This window comes from Dermacentor silvarum, chromosome 7 (genome assembly GCF_013339745.2).
Source record: "Dermacentor silvarum isolate Dsil-2018 chromosome 7, BIME_Dsil_1.4, whole genome shotgun sequence".
Taxonomy (NCBI): domain Eukaryota; kingdom Metazoa; phylum Arthropoda; class Arachnida; order Ixodida; family Ixodidae; genus Dermacentor; species Dermacentor silvarum.
Window position 1 is genome coordinate 161,839,849 of NC_051160.1, and position 23,297 is coordinate 161,863,145.

General features: G+C 45.9%; 1 protein-coding gene across 1 annotated transcript; it reads left to right on the top strand.

Moving 5' to 3' along the window:
• Nucleotides 1–10,395: 10,395 nt before the first annotated feature.
• Nucleotides 10,396–21,985, top strand: LOC119459316 (uncharacterized). Its single transcript, XM_037721125.2, has 5 exons — nt 10,396–11,802; nt 11,936–12,065; nt 13,313–13,456; nt 16,157–16,464; nt 17,336–21,985. Exons 1-5 carry the CDS (start codon nt 11,648–11,650, stop codon nt 17,706–17,708), a joined length of 1,110 nt encoding a protein of 369 aa, XP_037577053.2. The 5' UTR covers nt 10,396–11,647; the 3' UTR covers nt 17,709–21,985.
• The last annotated feature ends 1,312 nt before the right edge of the window (nt 21,986–23,297 follow it).

The window sequence follows — 23,297 nt, forward strand, 5'->3', positions numbered from 1 at the left end:
CCCACTGATCTCTATTTGGATTTGGTAGGTGATGTTCTATGTTGTGTGATGTACACTCCCATGTTATGTGGTACTGGGTTGGTGTTGACCCGCACCATGGGCATATAAAAGGCTGAAGGGTGTATCTTGTGTAGTTTATGTAAGCTGACGAAAGAAACTTCGAAGCTACAGGCAACGCATTTGGGACGCCGAAACAAGTAATAAGCTCCACTTGATTAAGATAAAGTTAGGTTTCTGGCCCTCAGCTACGAAAATGCGACGAATTGATGTCCTATTGTGTTGTCTCAGAATGGGACACACATATGGTACCCAGAACTTTTTGCTTGCTGGTGATGAACCACCAACCTGTGGTAGATGTGGTGGGAGGCTGACCGTCCTCCAGGTCCTCCTGGAGCGACGGGAAGCCGAAACAGAAAGAAAAATATTTTCCTCAAGCGTAGCGCTATCACGTTCCTCTCCATCCTAATATGTTTCTTGGTGAAGAACCGCTTTTTATTGCCAAAGCAGTCGTCGATTTCTTGAACGATGTGGTCCTGCATGTTATTAACCCAATGATTCGTAGCGCATATCCTCTCTCCAGAGGATGCCGCTTTGATAGTAGTTTTGTATAAGCGCCATGCCTCCACGCCCTTCTGTTTCAAGGGGTCTGTTGAGGCACTAGTGCTTCTTGGCAATCCTTGAATCTGACATATTTTGTATATCGTTTCATTCTTTCGCAATCCATTTTTAATGTCCATAGTACACCTCGTTAGTCATTGCCATAATCTTATTACCTTTAGATTTTACGCACTCTACAGCGACTATTTTTAGGCACCTTTACAGCCATGCCACATGTAATGTTTTATCCACTCCTCGTAATTCACTATTCATGTACCACTGACATGCCATTTTCATCGCCTTGGCGCTCTTTGGCCACATCTGGCCCTTGCGCCAAAAAAACCACAATAATCAATCTAACAATAAGGGAAGCTGCTTAATTTTCGAAGCGAGATCAGGATGGCTTAGAACGCGCATTTAGGAAGCGAGGTATAATGAAGAAGAAGACGGATGTGCTTGCTGCGGTAAAGCTCGGGAAAAGATGGTGCATGTTCTATTAGAATGTGAAGAGACCTGCCCAGCGGTCGATTTAGGCACCTGTGGCCTCCTTGAAGCCCGCGGGTTCAGCGAGAGCAGGGGCAAAGTAAACATGTCCGCAGTAGAGGTTAGTAAGAGGCGATTGGAAGATTAGTGGAAGTAGCGAAACGACAAACAATGTACAAAAACAAAGTTCCCAATAGGGGTTCAGAAAGTTTGGTGATGGAAATTCTTCGGCTTTTTTATGACAGGTGGGACATTAGGCAATAAAACAACAAGCTTGGTGGCGCAACCCACCGCCCCGTTCCAAAGGGTACGCTCCTAGCTTACAGAAGAAAATTAACCAGAGAGCTCGCCTTAAGCGTTTTCCGGTAAAGATTGCCGTTATATAAGCTGCAGTTGTCGGGAAGCGGAAACTGTGTGGCCAGTCTATATATATATATATATATATATATATATATATATAAAACACCGCCCCAAGCACTCAGTACAGATGGTTAACCAGCGGAGCTGAAACTTGCGGCCCCGGTGTTTAGCAGTGGGTTAATCCCGACGCTGTATTGAAGCGTTTCTCAATTATAAACATAAGCGCCAATGGCGTGGAACATAAACGCCAATGGTGGGCGGATGCTGCTAACCACGACGCCGAGCTAACTCGAGATATCGAACGCATGCGACAACGGCGAGCCGAGGAGGAGGCGTTGTGGGCAGAGCAGGTACTTGCCTCGGCGTGGATCGCCATGCTACGAACATGAGTTTAAATTATTGGTTAGCGGGTGCCATGCTGCCGCCGTTTTATTTTAATGTTTTTCGTATCAGGGGCACAAGTGCACTTCTGCAGCTTTACTACCTAGGCACATGTGCGCATTGCTTTATCATGTTTAACGTCCCAAAGCGACTCCGGCTATGACGGACGCCGCAGTGGAGGGCTCCGGGTAATTTCGACCACCTGTGGTTCTTTAACGTGCACTGACATCGCACAGTACGCGGACCCCTAGCATTTCGCCTCGAACGAAATGCGACGGCCGGGGCCCAAACGGCGTCTTTCGGCTCAGCAACCGGGCACCGTAACCGCTGAGCCATCGCGGCGGCATGTGAGCATTCGTATCGGTATCGCAGAGCAGAATCGCAGAAAAGTCTGCGTTTTCCGTGCATGCATGTAGGAAGTTTCGGCCACATTCTAAAAGAATTTACGAATTAACGGAGGCCAATAATGGATTGCAATCTCGTGCCCAACACTACAGGTTTCATTTTGTTACAAGTGTGGTAAATTCGTGAGCATTTAAGTTAGTCCCATTTCAGTCGACCTAGGCTTCTTGCACTAAATGACTTTTGAGAATGTACAGTTATTTGTGAATGCATATTGAAAAGCAGAAACAAGGCAGATGACGCAGAAAACATGTGCATGTACACATGCACAGCTTACGACTTCATCATCCATCTTGCAGCAAAAAAAGTGCCATTGCGAAATGAAAAAAACGCTTGTGTTGTAGTGCACGTTAGAGAACCCCAGGTGCATGTTCAAAATTAATCCGGAACCCTCCACTACAACGAGCGTCATAATCAGAACTGGCTTTTGGCACGTAAAACCGCAGAAAGAAGAAAGTACCATTAAAGTTTTTCTAGTTTTCGGCAGTCCCATTACGTGCCTTGAAGACAACAGTCTGCGTTCATCATGTCCTCACTAATTGCTCCGCTTGTTGCTCCGGCGTTGTAACTGAGGAAAGGTATTTGGAGCCCGACGAAAACGAAAATCGCACGACATCATCGTCCAGCGGATTGGGCAGCTCTCTGCCTCTAAACATCAGCTTTTGGCGATACCGATCGTTTGCTTCGGTGCTAAGCGCCTTAAAGTAGTCGCTCGTCATCTCGATAATATTCACGATGTAGAATCAGCTCATCACAGATTCCACCAAGCAGTGCAAACATCGACAAGCCGGCCTCACGTCGCGCATGCCTTCAAACAACATAGCCGGAAGTGCTTCTAGCTCTCCTGCCGGAAGTTCCGATGGTGCAAGCAATCAGCGGCAAGCGAGGTTTGTTTGTAAACACTGAAACAGTCTATAGACCTACACCACGGTGCTACGTCGCGAAAATGCGGTGGCGCTGTCGTCGGAATTTAGGCTTCACTCTCTTGAGTGAAGCCGAACAGGACGGTCGTGGCCGAGTGGAGCTCAGCGCGGCAGGAGCAGTGAATAAGTTCAATTTTTGTTTATTCTTATTTGGTTGATAGAAGTGTTAGGGTACCCGAGCTATCTATATATATTGTTTTTCATGCTTTTTTAGTTTCTTGGCTAGTTTGGTAGGACGTTAGTAGGTAGCGAATAGTTCAATTTTTTGTTTAAAATATTTAAAAATTTTTTTTGGAAGCGGGTTGTGGCGCACGTGTTGCATGGTGAAAGCAGTGTAAAGCGGCAGTTTTAAACCGCGTTAGGGAAGCTAGCGGAGGTAGCCGGATAGCGAGTTTGCCGTACGGCTTACCGTGGGGCCTTGATCAGGTATTTTATTGGGCTTTCTCGTTAGGTGGACGGGTGGACAATGGCGCGGCAGGCTAGGAAGGACAGGGGTGATGACGAGCTGGTGCAGTGCGAGGAGTGCAAACGTTGGTGTTATTTGGACGAGACGCACTTCGCCAGTTTAGCCGACGCTGAGGAGGCTAGCTTCGCGTGCAGGTAGTGTGAAGGATTTAAGGGAGCTGTGCGGCGGATGGAAGGGAAATGGGCAGCCAGTGTGGAAGAGCTCAAAGGGGAGCTGAAGGTGGAGCGAGAGCGGCGAATTGAGCTCGAAACTCGGATCGGCGAGTTGCTTAACAGGGAGGGGGCCGAGGCCGTCCTGGTAAAGCGAATAGCTGGCGAGCTACAAGAAAAACGGGAAAAGCGGGCCGTGCTGGAAGAGCGGGTGGAGGCGCTAATGGTACAGGCGGCGCGTAATCCCGGGTCAGCTCAGGCGGGCGGCGGGGACAGCGCAGAGACTCAGGCAGAGGCATGCCATGAGAGCAGGGAGGGACGCCTAGGGGCCGTTGAACAGCAGGCGAGAGCCGGCGGCAACACGGCGGTTCCACAACTCTACAGCGAGGTAGTGCGGCAGGCTTCGGGTGGGAAGGGACGAACGGCAGGGAGCACATCGTCACGTTTCAGTGGCGCAGGGCGGGTGGAGAACCAGCTAGCGCGAACTGGAGGACGACAATCGCAGGCGGGAGGCAAACGTGTAGAGCGAAGGGTCCTAGTGGTGGGGGACTCCAACGTAGCTAGGGTTAAGGAGGGCGTCCTTACAACAGTGAAGGCAGACGGGCGGGTGAGGGTGGAGGCCCAGTCAGGGAAGTGCATGGTTGACGCAATGGCAGAAGCTCAGAAGGTGGTATCGGACAACCTCGAGCATGAACATCTGGTCGTTATCCATGCTGGTCTCAACGATGTGCTGAAGGGAAGGAGCCAGAACCTAAACGGACAGTTAGAGGTTGGGTTGCGTAAACTCAGAGAAACCTCTGCGAAAGTGCATGTGACCATATGCACAATCCCACATGTCCGGGGCCAGGCTAGCGCGATGGAATGGAGGGTGCGTGAGGCTAACCGGGTCATTAGGGGTCTGAGCAGACCACTTGGGTACGGTGTAATGGAGGTAAACCGGGAAGTGTACGAGTCTGGCTCCCAGCCTTTTGCACAGGATGGCATTCACTACAGTGGTGCCACGGGCGGGAGCGTAGGTAGTAGGATAGGGCGCCAAGCTACGGCTTTTTTGGGGGGACCCAGAGCCCTAAGACCACCAGTGTAGACGAAGACGGACCCAGAGAGGCTCCAAGATTCAAGAAACGTAGAATCGGTAGAAGAAATAGACGTAAGCACCAGGGGCAAGGTCATTCTGACATAGGTTACATTAACATGCAAGGTGGCAGGAATAGGCTGAAGTGGGAGGAGATAGACGAGCAACTAAGGCAAGAAAAGCTGATGGTATACGGGTTTGTGGAGACACATCTTAGGGACATGGAGCAACCTCCCTGTAACCCTGACTATGCATGGGAATATTGCAATAGAACAGAGGGCCGCAGAAAAGGGGGTGGAATTGGTGCATTTATTCATAAAAGTATGAACTGGCAAAGGGTCAAACAGGAATGCAAGGAGCATTTATGGCTAAAAGGGAAAGTTGCAGGAGAGCAGACACTCCTTGGCTTTGTATACCTGTGGACAGGAGCAAATGCCAAAGAGGAAAACAAAAAAATGATGGAATGCATATCAAGTGACATTAATGAGCTAGGAGAAGGGTGCGAGATTATTATACTAGGAGATATGAACGCACACATAGAAGACATGGACGGGTACACAGACTCAACAGGCAACATGATGCTGGATATGTGTGAAATGCATGACTTAGTTGTATGCAACAGTACTGAGAAGTGTGAAGGGCACATAACATGGGAGGTAGGGAGCCTGCAGTCGACGATAGATTATGCACTAATGTCACATAGGATGCTCGATAGGCTAAATGTAATGAGCATAGATGAATATGGCTCCAGAAGTCTAGGTAGTGATCACAAACGTATTAAGGTGAGTTTTAGAAGGGAAATGAAAGTAGGTAGGAGGCAAGATGAACAACCAGGTGGGATATTTTACTCGGAAAAGCAGCTTGAAATAGCAACCCAGCAAATTGAAGAAGTAATTTCAGAGGATACAAAAACAGAATGGACATATGCAAATTTAACAGGACTATTTGAGCTAGAGCTTACTAAGGTACGAGTCAGGACAAAAGGGAACAGAAGACGTAAACCCAAGAGCTGGTGGGATGAGGAGGTTAAGAAGGCCATAGAGAAACGCCAGGAAGCATCCAGGGAACACAGATATTCAAAGCAGAGGGGTGAACCAGAAGCTGATGTAGGCAGAAAATGGAACAACTTCTTAAGCTGTAGAAGGGAAGCATCCAATTTGATCAATGAGAAGATCAGAAGAAAGGGGAGCCAATGGTTGTCAGAAGTAAACAAAAAGGATAGAAAAGCAGCGAAGAAATTTTGGAAACATCTCAACTCCTTGAGTAATAAGACTAGCCTAGAGCAGAGGTTTATAGTTACAGCTCAAGGTGTTCGACTAGAGGGAGATGAGGCAATGGAACATATAAGAACAATGATGACAGAAAAAATTTAAAGAACGAAACATAGCATGTGCTCAATCAGGTGAGGATGGACTAGTCAGTGCAGTGGCTCCACTGGCACAAAGCGAGTGGGAAAGGGCAGAGAAGAGGGTTCCTAGTAGCACGTCGACAGGTCCTGATGGCATCCCAATTATGTTGATAAAGACATTGGGCCCAAAATCTAAGAAAGCATTAAGAGAGGCAGTGAGCAAAATGATAATGGACGGTAAAGCCCCCGACGGGTGGAGACTGAGCAGGATGAGCATGATATATAAGGGAAAGGGGGACAAAGCCGACATAAACAACTACTGTCCCATAACAGTGACGTCAGTGGTTTACAGGGTGGTGATGCAGATTATAAAGGACAGACTGCAGGCATGGGTGGAGAGCGAGGAGGTGCTGGGGGAACTACAAAATGGGTTCCGAGAACAAAGAAGGTTAGAAGATAATCTGTTCTCATTGACACAGTGTATTGAAATAGCAGAAAAGGAACACAGGCCCCTATGGCTTGCCTTTCTGGATATCAAGGGAGCCTATGACAGTGTAATCCAAAAGGATTTGTGGGACATACTGGGCACTCTAGAGGTGGAAGATGGAGTAAGAAATCTTTTAAAAGATATCTATAAAAGTAACAGGGTGCTTATAAAATGGGAGAACAAGGTATCTGGGCCTATAGAGATATAGCAGGGGCTTAGGCAGGGGTGCCCTCTGTCACCTCTGTTGTTCATGCTGTATTTACAAGGATTAGAGAAAAAATTAGAGAGGAGCGGACTTGGCTTCAACCTTTTCTATTCCAAGCAGGGAGAATGGATTAAACAGTCATTACCAGGACTGATGTATGCAGATGACATTGTACTTATGGCTGACAGCAAGGAAGACTTGCAGAGATTAATGGACATCTGTGGTAAAGAGGGAGATAGCTTAGGTTTGAAGTTTAGTAAAGAAAAATCGGCAATAATGACTTTTAATGATAATCAGGGCAGCGAGCATAGGATACAGGAGGTTACGCTGGAGGTGGTGGATAAGTACAAATATCTTGGAGTGTGGATAAACAATGGGGCTGAGTACCTAACGAAACATGAAAAATATGTGACGGCTAAAGGTAGCAGAAATGCAGCTGTGATGAAAAATAGGGCACTGTGGAATTACAATAGGTACGAAGTGGTGAGAGGGATTTGGAAAGGGGTGATGGTCCCTAGTTTGACTTTCGGCAATGCGGTCCTGTGCATGAGATCAGAGGTTCGAGCAAGGTTGGAAGTTAAGCAGCGAGGGGTAGGTAGACTGGCTCTGGGAGCACACGGAAATACACCAAATCAGGGGGTACAGGGTGACATGGGATGGACGTCATTCGAGGGCAGGGAAGCCAGCAGCAAGATAGAATTTGAGGAGCGATTGAGAGAGATGGCAGAAAAGCGGTGGGCAAGGAGAGTTTTCAGTTATTTGTACATGAGGAATGTTGATACAAAATGGAGGAAGCTGACCAGAAAACTGTCAATCAAATATTTGGACTGCAGGAGGGGTGCAAACCAGGAAACAGCGGTTAAGAAAAAGGTTAAGGAAACAGAGAGGGGTCTGTGGAAAACAGGGATGCAGACGAAATCAGCACTGGGCACATACCGAACTTTCAAGCAAGAAATTGCCAAAGAAAATATCTACGATAATTCTAGGGGAAGCTCTTTGTTGTTTGAAGCCAGGACGGGAGTATTGCGGACTAAGATGTACCGAGTCAAGTACCAAGATATAGACACGTTGTGCTGTGCGTGTGGAGAAGAGGAGGAAACGGCTGAACACCTCATACTTTTCTGTAAGGGGCTTAACCCTACAGTGCAAGGCAACGGGGCTGATTTTTTCAAAGCATTGGGGTTTAGGGACAGTGAAGGCAAAATAGACTTTAAGCGGGTAGAAATAACCAAACAGAGGTTATCTGATTGGTGGATAAAATTAAGGCAGGGGTGAAATTTCACCCACCACAAAGTACAAATTATCTTAATAGTCATGGCTAGGTGGCGTATGTCACCGCCCGATTTAAAGGGTTCAGCCTCATCCATCCATCCATCCATCCATCCAGTTCCGCATAGAGTGTACTAGACAATGATCGAGTGGGCCGAACGGCGCTTTGCCGCTGAGGCGCCGCGTGTGGAAAAATAGTGCGAGGGCGCTGCGAGCGAACTGGATTGGGGCGGAGACGCACTCCGCGGCATATTCAACGTACTTTCGCTGCGGGCGCCGAGGCCGTTTGCGCATAGTACTCTCTTAAAGTAGCGCTTTATTTCAACTGCAACTTTATGTTTGCACCATTTTGCCAAACATATATATTTGAGGCATAAATTTTACAACGCGACGTCTTCAATTTTGCTGTCGTTGTCAAGCGCGTCGTCTGCTAGCGAGCGCGCGTTCGCTACGCGGACGCTGGCGGATGCCCAGTTTTTCTCGCAGAACCTCTGTGCAGAACATTTTTAACACGAAAGTGTTTTATGCCGGGGTCCACCAAGACTTCACTGACGTATTTCCGTCACGGAAATACGTCATAGAACATAATACAAAGAAAGAAACCAGAAGAAAAAGTTCCACAAACATGCAAAATTTGGAAATCGAACCCACGACCTCTCGGTCCGCGACGATAGATCGCCGAGCGTTTAACCCATTGCGCCACAAACGCATTTGCAGAGAGCTACACAGACGCGCCTTATATATCTGACACTCCTCCGTGTACCCGCGCTCTTGCTCGGGGCGGTGCCGCCGCCTACGAGCAGAAAAGAGAAGTACTGCATTATGACACTAACGCGCACCGACAGTGAACGCTTCGGTGGTCTCAGCACTACGACGCCTCGATTCCAGCATTCGAAGGGACGCTGGCATCAAGAAGCACTACCAACGCCACCTAGGTGGCGTTCACCGTACTCAGCACAGCGGAGCGTGGCCTCCGCAATTAGCTCTGAAAATGTTTCTGAAGTTGATCGCGGAGGCTGCAATTACGACGCGCTGTACGCGCTGATTTGACTCGGTGACGATTCACTTACGTGCTTTGTCTTGCGCGTTGTATTAGTGTGTCAGTTACGTGCTTCGTCTTTCGCGTTGTGCTAGCGTGTGCAGCGTAGTGCAGCTTCCATATGCACGACGGTTGCTCATGGTCATCGACGTTGGTAGTCGTCATGGAGGAGACGTGCCACCAGGCGTCAGCGTGGGTGCATCAACGCCTAAGGGCGCTTTAGCCACAAAACACCAATAGACATTATATATCAATGTGCAATAAACATTACACTACTTCTGTGAAGACACGTTTCACTTTCGTGTTCTATACCGATTCCTATATAAGAGGGATCAACCACATTTTTTTTTAATGGTTTAGTTACTTCGGTGCGCCCATGGCTCTTTACGGCCGGTGGCAAATGTAGTTTTAGCCAGGTGAACTGCTGTTTTTACCACTGTCCTCTAAAGGTAACTGGTATCTCCTCACCATGAAGGCTACGTAAGAAAATTTTATTATTGATATCGTGTCATTTTGCACGCGCTTATTGTTGGTGAATATTGATCAGGGACAATGATCGAAGAAAACAATCTTAGAGTCAAATAAACCAGGTTTATTAACTGCGTGGCGCGAAGAATGACCAATGTATTTCTAGGTAATGAAATCAAAGGGTACATAGACATATATATTTACGATATATATATGTAAGGGAAAAAATAACAGGTATTCTAAATGCAATAATTGAACAAGTGAGAACTCCCGACCGGAATAAGCGCACGTGTTTGCAGTAACAAACACACTTATTAGTGAATATTGGAAATAAAACTCTCATTCGCAGAAATAATATTCATAGCAGGCAAAATCATCTTATATATAATGTGTATGCGTGGACCCGCCGGGGTGGCTCAGTCAGCTAAGGCGTTGCGCTGCTGAGCACGAAGTCGCGGGATCGAATCCCGGCCTCGGCAGTCGCATTTCGATGGAGGCGAAATGCAAAAAAATCACAGCATATCCACGGGGTGAATGATGATGAGTGGGCGAAGCTCCGGAGGGAATCATCGGATCTCCCGCTTAAGGGGACGCTAGCACAAACGCGTTAGAAACGTGCAGTACTCTCTAGTAAGGGGAAGCGGCCACAGCGTCTTAAGCGCGAGACACACGGTACGACGCGGCGTCTGATCCGACGTGCGGCGATCCGGTTTTTCGGATGCTCCGGCTTGCCGCTCCGTCGATTGGAGACACACGGCGCGGTATTTCATCGCGGTGCCTTTCAGTTGTGGCTCCGCCCAAAACAGTGTTGCCTGACCAACAATACAGTCACACACAAAAAAATAATTCTCCATACATTTGCTTCTGCAAATTTATATATAATAAAAGGTTGCGGGAAAACATATTAAGTTAAAATCTGCATACATTTATGCAAACCGACAAGGTACTATATGTAGTGCTACATTATCGGCTGTATATGGAATAATCTAGTATTGAGGTGTTGGTAACAATTGCAGCAACCCGGGGAAGCAGGGGAAGGCAAGGACTGCGATAAAGCGTCGGTGTTGCTTCTTGTTGGTTAGGACTTTCTACAAGTACAGAGATGGTGCTGACTAAGCGCCGGAAAAGACTTTTATTGCTAAAAATGAAAGTTCTTATCATCCAAAAACGCCTGGAAGAAGAACGCCGGCGCAGATGGTGGGTCCGACCCTCGTGGAGAACGCGCCACGCCGAGAGCGAGTTTTTCACCACGGTACGTATCGTGTGATTTGTTGCCGCGAGTTCAATGATGCTAATTAGACGCACCAGCACCTGTAGACAGCTTAAAATTCGATTTGAGCTATTTCACGCGCGACGAGATCGCTCATCGCCGTCGCTCGCCGCTCGATGCGATGTTTTGAGCGACTAGCTAACGAAAAGCCGGTGGGCATCTGTGGCAGTGTTTCGTGTGTTCAGCGCGTCAAATATTTTTAACTCGAGAATCAAAAGCCCAAGAAACTCACCTCTGTCCGGAATTAAATGCATGTTTCAAAAAGTTGGAAAAACAGGACGTGCTATGTTTAGTAAACTTCACGTGAGGTAGCAATAGAAGACGACATGAGTGACAACTTCGAGTCTGCCGTTCGGGCGTCACACGGCGCACTTCTGATCGCGAGCCCAATCCGTATCGAATTTATCATTCGTGATTGGCTCCTGTGCGCGAGGGAGCTAATCGCAGTCGAGAATTTTGATCCGGATCGGGCTGATCGCGGTCAAAAGTGGTCGTCTGACGCCTGTATGTAAAAGGCCACCGCGCTGCTTTCATTGGCAATCGAATAGATGACGCGACCGTGATCCCCATCGTGTCGCTAGGCTTTTTGCTCGAATGGGGACTGTACCCACATATATCGCCGACTCAAGTGCAAGTTCAAATTATTCGTCAAGTGCTTTCTGCGATATTTGTTGGTGTGCTTGAAAAGAAAATTAATAGAAGTCTACATCCTATTGCAGATAGAAAAAATGCGTGATGGTGACATCGAGTACTTCAAGAAGTACTATCGCATGGTCCCCCAGCAGTTTGATTTTATATTGAGCCTTGTCGGAAGAGACCTGGATAGGCAATATTGCATCAGAGAGCCAATTTCTTCTGCAGAACGACTGGCCATGACGCTCAGGTAACACCTAATGCCATGTAGTGCGGCCCTGTGGCTGCATGATCAGTGGCTGCATTTTCACCCTTTTTACTTCCTTCCAATGGCCCATCAAGCAGTTGTTATGAAATGTGTATATTCCATAATATCAATGCAGGTATCTGTCTTCTGGAGACCTCATGCAGGATATTGCGCTCTCCTTCCGGGTGGGCATATCCACTGCACGCCTGGCTGTCAGAGTCACATGCAGGGCACTGTGGCACAGGCTTCAGCCAATATACATGCCCGTAAGTACATTCCTGTGTAAGATCCTGGATGAAACAACTCATGCTAAACAGAATTTTCAGTCACATGGTCCCATTACTGTGCTGTGTACGTATTAATACATTAGGTATGTGATTAGTTCATAAAGCTGGAGTCACATTATTGACCGAATTACACAGACGAGTGTGGTGTGGCTGAGCAGCAAAATGCGATGAAGCATATTGGTGTGCTGCAATGAGGCGGCATGTGCCGCTAGCAGCTTGTTTGCAGTGTCATTGTTTGTAGTGTTGTTTGGTGGCACTCAGTCATGTCGTGCTAGCTCAGGGAAATGGAGCCGGTCATCCGAATACAGCTAAAAAATGGGGTGGCAATGCTTTGTCATTGTGGTTTTCCTTCGTTCACTCTGGGGGAAATCTGGTTTAACCCAGCTTTCACAGAACTTGTTTGGGGTACAAACTTTGGAAATTATGTGGTTCTTCCCAAAAACAAAGGACCCTATTTGTACTACTAGTCTACAGGATATTGAATTACTTTGTAGGTGTGGGTTTCCAACGCAAAATTGCCTTTTTGTTGAAAGCTTGCAGTTATGCTAACATCAAACTTTAGCACAACACTTCAGTGATTTAATCTGGCCCAATTAAACAATCCCTTATGATGGTTCTGTAGATATGTTACCGCACTTACTTTCTAAAAAATAAACTCCTTAATGGCACTGTTAATTGTTCTGTCCACTGCACCTCATTTTTCCATTTCTGTACAGGTTGCTCAATTATTGTAATTTGTATGGTGTCTGAGCTATTAGAGAGTTGATTGAATTGGTTTGGAGCCTTTGTGCTTCAGCGCATAGCGAATGAGTATGCCAGAATGCAAAGCACACACCATAGATGCTAACAAACAACCGAGGATCCTCAATTGTTAGACGGCGCTCTTATTGTTTCTTATGTCGTCATCTGTTGTGTGCAGTTCAAAAGAGAATGCAGATAACTTGTACACCTTTGCATATATTGTCGATCCACAGTGGCAGGTCATTACCTGTCTCATTGAGTGGTAAAAGGAATGGTTGCCCTGCAGATTAATGTGAGTCGTTTGCTCTGGCACAGAGACTAATTTATTGTATTGCTGCTCAAGTGAATGCCGGTGGACGCTACAGTCCAACCAAGGACTTGTGTCATTTATGTCACGATTCATCTGTACTAACTTGCCTAAACGTAGGCTGTGCACTATGAAGACTGTGATATGACCAAACTCTATTTGCTTCAATTCTATTCAGAAGCCAGACGTTGCTGCATGGCTGCGCACTGCGGAAGGATTCGGCCGCACATGGCAGTTCCCAAACTGCATTGGTGCCGTTGATGGCAAACATGTCCACATCAAGCGACCCAAGAACTCCGGCACAATGTATTTTAATTATAAGGTAAGTTTAGTATTTTAGCATACACTTTGGCAGCCTCATGCTGTTGCTGTTTTATTGTTTTACTCAGGCAATCTGTGCGTCTGTAACACTGGCAGTGTATTGTAAATAATGTGCAAAATATTACAGTACTGTTTTTATGTAGCAAGCGACATCCATGACTTCATCTTAACATTTACACTAGTGCCTCATTAATACAGGCAGAGGGTGCTTGATAAGATTACATATGGAGAAGAATACAACCTAGCCATCATACTGATAGCTAGGCTTCTTTAATGGCTGTTGCGGACGCACATGGCAAACTTCACCGTGATGCCTCGCAGCTCTGATGACCCTTTGCCACGGTACTCAGACAAAACAATCCTGTGTCTGAGCTGATGTATCAAGTCTACTGGGTGGGTCCAACACATGTTATGAGAAGTTTGCCGGGTATCTCCAGTATCTGTCCGACAGCCTGCACGACTGACGCAACCAGTAATATAGCGTGGCTGCCCCCAACGTTACTAGACTAGCTTCAGTTGTAAAACTCTCCGCCCATGCGCTTACCGCCGCTGTCCCCACACCATGGGCGCCGCCAGATGGCGGCGCCGTTCCATCGCGCTCCACTGCAGACGCCTTGCCGCAGCCTTGAGCTCATGCGTAAGGGCAGCTTGCGCATGTTTCACGCTAGCTGGCGTTCTCCCTATAGTCCGAAATAGTGATACCACGCGAAAGCAGTATCCACCTACAGCAATAAGATATATCGGGCTAGTTGGTTCATACTGAAAGAAGGGTAAACTGCACGATAGGAAGAAATGCATGCGACGAAGCGCAGAAGCTTCGTTTTTAAGTGTCTTGTGTTTCTTCCTGCCACCTAAACCTTTCACGCAGTTTACTTTTCCCATACAGCAGCTTGGCACGTTTTCTCGCTGCTTTTACTTACTTAACACTTTGGTCTGGGGCAGTTATACGCCAGCTAGCGAGACCAAATTTCTTATCCACAAAAATAACAGCACAACTTTCTTTTAAACCAATGAACGCTTCATTAAATAAAATGAAGTAAAAAACAACTGTATGCCCCTATATATAGCTAAGACTTAAACTGTCAGAAGAGACAAAATCTAGGCAAATGATTTGGGCCTACGTGGAAACCAACTCCACCTACAGCAGCTTGGCATGTTTTCTCGCTGCCTTTACTTCAAGACTGGATCCCCGCCGCTGCTGCAGGAACCTTCCTAAGAATGCATTTTTATGCAAGGTTCCTGCAAGGTATGCGTGTAAGCATGCACGTGACTAAATAAAAATTAACGTAATTTGGGCTAGGCTAATAACTACCAAGTCATCCCCAGCATTTTCCCAAAGTTATTGTTTATGGATCGATTATTTATTAGCTATTGTTTGGCTATCGCAAGGTGATGCGAGGCGCAGCTGTGCGCAGTGACGTCATCGCTAGGCGAGTTTTTGCAAATATTACGCAGGGAAGCCAAAAGCTTCAACAGCGCCGCTGTTAAAAATTTAATTATGCTTGCACTCAGTTCCTGAAAGCGCAAGGGGCACCCAACACGACTCAGCGTATTCTCTGACAGCTCTTCTGAGGTGGCCCAGAACAGGTCACCAAACATATCTCTTCGTTTGCGTTTTTTTCCCCCCGGTTGGTTTGACAGATTTGAGAGAACGTTCGAGAACACTTTTGGCACCGCACCCTCGGCAAGTGTCCACTTGTCTCGTGGCACCTCAACCGTCTGTCCATTGATAATATGCACAAACACTTTAAGATGTCCTGCTCATGAAAGTGTAAATCACACACCATGGATTTCGCAGAGAGTTCCCGGTCGGCACGAGGACTTGCTCTGTTGAATGCCGAGCGAAGTGTCGCATTGCTGGGAGCACACAAGTGGTGTGCTGAACTGTCGACATCATTCGATAGCCACTTGTTGCAGTCAGGAACGCAGCACGTCGGCATCGTCTGCTAATATCTTTAACAAATGCGGTGAAGGCTAGAGTTTTGCGGATGACATGCTTCCCGAAATCCGCCGTCAACAACCAACCACAGAATGCACCAACGCTGCACTGCGTGTTTCGTCCAGCCAGTTCGTGTAGCCGGCTAGTGGGGAAGTGAAGCTGGGTGCGACGGCAGTGCCATGAAAATGTGGGCAGGTGGCATTTCCGCACAACGCCGCCAAGTTTTGCAATTGAAGCTAGTCTAGTAACGTTGGCTGCCCCAACAATGCCATTGCCGCCTTGCAGATTGAGCTCAGTCCACACACCCTATATCTGTCTGGCAGACCATGGTGAGATTAACCAAGTAATACCTAGATTGCTTAGCTCCAGACGACAAATTTGTAGTCTCCCTAGAGGTGAGGCATGCTTATTGAAAGACTGGAAATATTGAGCAGAAGTTATGTGCTCTATGAATTTGCTCAGAAGCTGGTCATTAGCCTTTGTGCAGGAACTGAATCTCCTGTGGAAAAATCATTAAGAAGAGTCACCACTTGACTGCAATAATGTATCCCTTATATTTGAAGAGAATATGGATATTCAGTCGTTTCGAATTGTGAGCTTTCGATTCGAATAGCAAAGACTTCAATTCTTGTTCAACATTTCCAATATCTGCACAGCCATATTTATAAGCCATCTAGAAAGAATATCAAAGCTTTGTCCTAAATCACACAATGCATAATTTAACAATGCCCCGCATACTTCTTAAATGGACTATTTTTACAGGGCACGTACTCCATCGTTCTCCTTGCCATAGTCGATAGTGACTACAAGTTTGTGGTCGTGGACATTGGCGCCTATGGCAAGCAGAGCGATGGCGGAGTCCTCCAGCAGTCGCAGTTTGGGCAGCGCTTGGAGCAAGGCCAGCTGCAACTTCCGAGAAGCTTGGCACTGCCAAACACCATGCAGCAAGCTCCATGTGTGTTTGTTGGTGACGAGGCTTTTCAGCTCCGGCCAGACTTCCTGAGACCATACCCTGGACGAGAGCTTGAGGACAAGAAGCGGATCTTCAATTACCGCCTGAGCAGAGCAAGGTGAAATTCTCTAAAACTCTTGGAACTCTCTTAAACTCTTTCAAAGCCTCACCCTTGTACTCCTCTCACCAGATAAGCCATGAACCCTTTTGAGATAAAGGTGCACGAGACTTCCTACTGGAGCTTGACCTTAAAGTTGTGGCCATTTCACAACAACACTAAGAGGCATTTAACAGACGCTGCCATGGCCCCATTAGGTGCCATTTTGCTTATGTACAGCCAAAAATGTCCCCTTTGGTCAGGCGTAAAACTATTTTAAATGGACACTAAAGGGAAACATTGAATCATAGTGTGCATTGAATTGATAAAGCACTTAGCGAAAATGCTATCATGTGCCACTGTGCGCATCTCTCTTGCGATGAAGATGGAGTTAAAAGGAGTTCACAGAAGTCTGTGTGACAGGGCTGTTACCTCTCTGACCTTAGGAAACCTTCATGCAGTAAGACCCACATTAAGCAAATGAAAATTTTCCTTAAATGTAGCGATAATAGGGCAGGTGTCTTGTCACGTCACTCTGTACGAGAACTTTCTATCACAAATGAACTGCCAGTAGTTTGTCTGCAGATGAAAGGATAAATGCATAAAATGTAGTTTGTGTGCAGATGAAAGGATAAATGCATAAAATGCCATGTCTTTCCCAACTTTTAATTTCACTACTAGTTTCTCGGGTTTTATACCCATTGAGACTTAGTCAGTGAGACCAGCAGGTGTAACAAGTTTGCGCGACTTCTGCTCAGTGTTTTAACTTCGTTTTTTGCTTCTTCTGTACCACAACAGCCTAGACTAGCAGTTTCACAAAGATGTCTTAGCAATATTTCAAAGGACTGAAGAGGGCAATGTGTAGAACACTTGTTTTTCTTGCATCATACAGGAGGTGTGCAGAGAACGCCTTCGGAATCCTCGTGACACGCTGGAGGATTCTCGAGAGGACAATGGGCGAAAATCCCAAGAATGCCGAAGAGATTGTTAAAGCCCTTTGTGTGCTGCACAATTTCCTTATGCATAGGAGCGCAGAGGGTGACGATGCATACTGCGGCCCTGGATATTCGGATTCCATCAATGGCTTTGGGCTCCGACGGTCTGGCCACTGGCGTCAGCAGCTAGTACAGCCACCTTTGCAAGTGGCTCGCACCCAGGCACGCAATTTTGCCCAAACAGCTCGGCATGTCAGGGAAATTTATGCTGATTATTTCAGCAGTACTGCGGGAAGTGTGTCCTGGCAGGATGCAATACTGCACCACTGAAGTAGCATGGATGCTTTGTTGTTTTCAAGTTTGTTCTGCATTTTGGTCTGATTAATTCAAGCATGTCTTTTTACATCTCACTCACACATATAAGATGTACGTTCATTGTGGTTGGCAGGGAAGTGGCAAGAACTGTTTTCGCAACTGAACATTCATAGGTCTTTTCTACGAACCTAATTGGCAGCTTTACATTGCGACGTCCTTTATTTATTTGTGCAACCTTTTTACAAAGTAATTTTGCTTTTCTTTTTTTCTGGCGGGTCATGTGCACGTGGTTTGTAAACGGTCGTCTTATCATTCTTTTTTTCTTTTTCTCAAGTGCATGCGCATGATCAGCGCATGATCATATAAAACTTGATTACTCATATGTCAACGATTACGAATCGTCACATGCAAATGCACACACTCATAAATGATTTCGCCAACCTGACCGGGCTACTCCAGATTTCACTCGTGTGGGATAAATTAATGTTTAATTCTGTATGCGTTCAATAACAGTGGATACCTCAGGATGGTTTCAATGACCTCATATCTCTGCGAAGATCGAGGCTTGGGGGAGTCAAGAACTACATACATTTGAAGCCACAGGCATTTTTCTTCATATTATTGTCCATACATGTTTTTGTAATTGCTTGAGGGTTGTGTTCGGTGTGATACTCTTCACGGTCACAACAGTTTCCATAAATCAAAAGATGACCACCTACGGGTTGCCTCATGTAAAACGATCCACATATCACTATTGTGTGACGTCATCCTCAATAAATTCAAGCTTTCAGAGTATCGAAGGCAAAATCACGATCGTGAGCTTGTTGAGCGTCGTCAGTAGCGCATATTTCGAAGGGAAGCACAGCAATATTGCAAGCACAATTGGTTTGAACCTGAAGCACATCACTGCAAGCTTCAATCCGCCGAAGTGCCTGCCGACACTCAAGCTCCTAATAATTTTTTTCTTGAACTTCACTTTTGCATCACATTTCTTGGCTTTGAGATGTGTTCATGAAGACCGGGTCGTGTGTCGTCTTAGGCTCAGGCCGTTCCGTTTTATGAAGTTCGTGACCCATTTCTTGGATACTTTGAACTCGGTTCGCGGGATGCACATATCCTGCGCGACAGTACGTGCTTTAGCTTCAATATCAGCGTAGCAAACACTCAGGCTCTTGCTTATCTGGTCTTGAACCCAATCTGGAACCACCTCCTCAACGGCAGGGTATCGTGCTGACTTGGGTTTGCGAAAGAAACGGCGTGTACCAGTGCACGCTAAGATAGAGCATGTCACGTGGTTTAGTTCCCTGCGAAGCGTTGCCAGCCTACACGGTGCTGCCAGCATTTCTGTGGAACACCCACGGTTCGTCAACAAAGTGTTTGTCGTATGAAAACAAAACTTTAGGGCTTATCCCAAGATAAATTCCTCTTTTTTAAGCAGTCTGCTTTCGCACCATGTCTGATAGCTATTGCGGAATTTTACATGCACGGCGTGATACTATCCGCAGCTCGATTGAAACTACTTTCGACCCTACAGATAAGTTGACTTTATGATTCTGCGTATAGTCCGACTCCGATTATAGGTTGACCACCGAACTTTGGAAGGTCATTTTATGAAAAGTTATGTCGACTTGTAATTGGCAATATATGGTAATTTAGTTGTGGAATCGCGCTGTGAACCAGTGTCCATATTTTCCGCGAGGAATCAATATATTTTTGTATTCAAGAATGGAAATATAGATAATAGTCCTCAACATAATGTTTGCACACGGCACACTTATCTGTGAGCCATTCTTTCAGCCTAGCATGTGTTTCCATATATAAAACTCTGCCGTTGTCGCGGTGCGAAAGAAATAGTGAGTATCAGCATTACGTTGCATCTGGCCGCTCGAGCAGCCGTTGGCAAAGCAGGACCGTATACATAACTTCTTCCTGTTATAAGACGCCGAAACACTTCTGCGTTAAACTTTTAATCGGAACAACTGCCACACGTCACACGACACCAACAACACGACCGCAGTAGCAACATACGAACCAGCACCACGGAAATGAATCCAGAAGTGACAGAAGACGCGATTGCAGCGCCACTAGTTCGCATGACCACCACTGCGGCCACCTCCCGAGCGGAGCTCTGAAACTCGATTGCAGCGCTACTGCTTCTAGTGTTGGCCCTCGCATCCAATAGTGGCCTTTGAAATTCTCAAGCTCCATCATCTTAAAGGGGTTGTATCGCAACTACACAGTAAACTTGACAGCTGTTGAAATGTAGTGTTACTTCAAAAGCTTATGGCGCCACTGACAAAAGTGAAAATTGTGCATTCCCAAAATGTAGCAAACCCTGAAAATTATCCTAGATATCTAAACAGCATTTTCATTAGTGTATTACATGTGTTAGTGTCACGTTTCCTTATTTTGTATGGACGGTTGGTTTTATACGAGCACTCTGGCAGCATTGAGGCTGCAGCAAATGACAATCTCGTTCTGTGCCTGAAAATAAATTATTTTTACAAGCCAAATAGTTTATTGCTATTCTTTTTATCTTAACAGGATATTGGGAATGCAGTCACATTGTTTTTACATTTCGCTGGCTTCCTTGTTGCAATAAAAACCTGGATCAGATGTTCCTTTACATCTAAAAAATAACACTCTTGAGCCTAAAGTGAATATTAGATTTTTTCTTAATCATATTACTTAAGTGGAATATAACAGCAAACAATATACTGTTGGCATACACCCAGCTGCGGTTTACTGCTTTTTGAAATCTTTGGCTCAAGTTACGTGAAACACCAGGTACATTTGTGTCACATTTACTGTAATGGATGTCCTTGCTGTAATCTTCTATTACTTGATCTAGTAACCTATATGCGTGGAAGGCTTAGGAGTGAGGATCAACGGCGAATATCTCGGCAACCTTTGGTTTGCAGATGACATTGTCCTATTCAGCAACAATGGAGACAAATTACAGCAAATGATAGAGGACCTTAATTGAGAAAGTGTAAGAATTGGGTTGAAGATGAATATGCAGAAGACAGATAATGTTCAATAGCCTGGCAAGGGAACAAGAATTCAGGATCGCCAGTCAGTCTCTAGAGTCTGTAAAGGAGTACGTTTGTCTAGGTCAATTACTCACAGGGGACCCTGATCATGAGAAAGAAATTTACCGAAGAATAAAATTGGGTTGGAGTGCATACGGCAGACATTGCCAAATCCTGACTGGGAGCTTGCCACTGTCGTTGAAAAGAAAAGTGTACAGTCATTGCATTCTACCGGTGCTAACATATGGGGCAGAAACTTGGAGGTTAACAATGAAGCTCGAGAACAAGTTAAGGACAGCACAAAGAGCGATGGAACGAAAAATCTTCGGACTAACGTTAAGAAAAAGGAAGAGAGCGGTGTGGATCAAAGAACAAACGGGGATAGCCGATATTATAGTTTACATTAAGCGGAAGAGATGGAGCTGGGCAGGCCATGCAATGCGTAGGATGTATAACCGGTGGACCATTAGGGTTACGGAATGGATACCAAGAGAAGGGAAGTGCAGTCGAGGTCGGCAGAAAACCAGATTGGGATGATGAAGTTAGGAAATTTGGAATACGCTAGCGCAAGACAGGGGTAATTGGAGATCGCAGGGAGAGGCCTTCGTCCTGCAGTGGACATAAAATATAGGCCGATGATCATGATGCATGTTTTCCATACTGCTAAATTTCCTAATGGGAATTGCAGTAGGAATGAATAAATGGTGCATTCAGTATGGTCTGCATACTGAAGTTGCAATGAAGCTCTAGTTTTAGTGATCCGTGTGGACCCAATGTGTCTAGTACATGAAAATTGTAGACAGAACTCCGGCACACAGAAGAGTATTTTCACACACATTTATTTATTACCTTCATGTGCATGCACACTAATTAGCATCGTGATGCCGCAAAAGTGGGCCTACTCCGGGACTCAGCATGGTTGGGATTTGTCCCGCTTGGTAATGCATAAGCACTTCCAATAGGTGCACCTTGCACTGGGCCCTGAGCCGAATTGGAACATTGTCCATGTGCTCTGCCAGTGAAAGGAGAAATTGCTCTGTTCGGTCCAGCTTTTCTTCCCTGAGTTGGGAGTCCACTCTGGCCATTAAAATGTCTGTGGCAGATTTTCTCTTGTGTTGTCTGTTTGTTTGTGTGTTAGTGCGTGTGTTAGTGGAGACTGTTTGAGGTGTTGATGTTTGAGAGCAAGGAGAAAGGGAAGGCTGTGAAGATGGAGGGGGGTCGTGGGGTAAAATACTTGAAAGGGGTGTAGACGATCGTGTGTGTGTTGTGTCGTTGTTGTCGTGTGGCATTACAAGGTCATTGTCTGCATTGCTGGCAAAGCTAGGTTGCATTGAAGAAAACAGCTCTAATGGACCATCTTCACTCTCCCTGAGCACTTCGTCCAGAGAATTTGGACAATCGTCCAGGTTGCTTGTGGTTCTAAGTGAGGAAAGAGAAGTGAATTATTAAATCATTCCTGTGGTGTCACAGAGCCAAGAAGGGAAAAAAATATTCCATAACCTCAACATGATTAAGTTTTTGCTATAGGAGTAGAGAATTTCAAATAGTCAATTTTAGTAAATATGAATTGCAGTACAGTCGCTACAGCCTGAACAATGCAAGTATCCAGTCATGATGTAGAAGCTTCAAGTTCCTGTTTGCTGGCTTGCCAAATTGACCAGGAATTGTCAGCTATTGCTGCAGTGTCTGCTTTCTATTATTTTCTGCTGCCTGATGGGCTGATTTCTGCATAGATCAGCTGTATTTTTGTTGTGCCCTGATGTGTGAAGTTTTTTAAAAGCATAATAAAAGCATTTTTCTTATTCCCTGTGTGTACTAAAAGCGTTCAAAGGCACAGTCACTGCTGTGGCTCCACAAATTGTAACAGTGTACCTCTCACTCACTCATATGCTGCACAGCAGTATACATTGGTATTCTGCATTCAGAAACCCTTGAAAGATAGTATTTCATGCAGAAAAGAAACTTTACACATACGGGCGTGGCTCCACAATATCCCTCAAGAACAGCAGCATATCAAAATATTTCCATTTCGAAGCCGGTTCTCCGGCTCCGGCTCCGCTCTTCTTTCTCAATTCTTTCACTTTTTTACCAAAAGTGTCCCGCAGGTTCCGCCAGCGGCGCACAATGAGGTTGATGTTCTCTGAAAAGGTTAACCGCACACGAGTTACTAACAATCAATAAATTTCGCATTAATTGTGCATACGAGGAAATCGGGTTCAACAATTTTGAATACAAAATTTGATGCAATGTAAAGAACAAGGTGGAAAATATGGCCACAAGAAGCATGCTCATTCACATAGCTAACACTATCGCGTACTAGCGTAAATAATCAGAGACAATAGCGATACCGTAGGAAGACATGCCGAAAACTGACATGACACATGGCAAAAGTCCGTGCGCGGCTGTACATAGACAGGCATGTAATTCACGCTGACAAGATTCCCTGATATTGTTTAACCTGTTTCCTTCCGTTTTTTACAATCACGTCGCATACACGTTGTTTTCCTTGTTCAAAACATTAGACGCGCGCAGCTATCGGACGTCACTTCGCAAAGGAGGCCGATAAATGCGT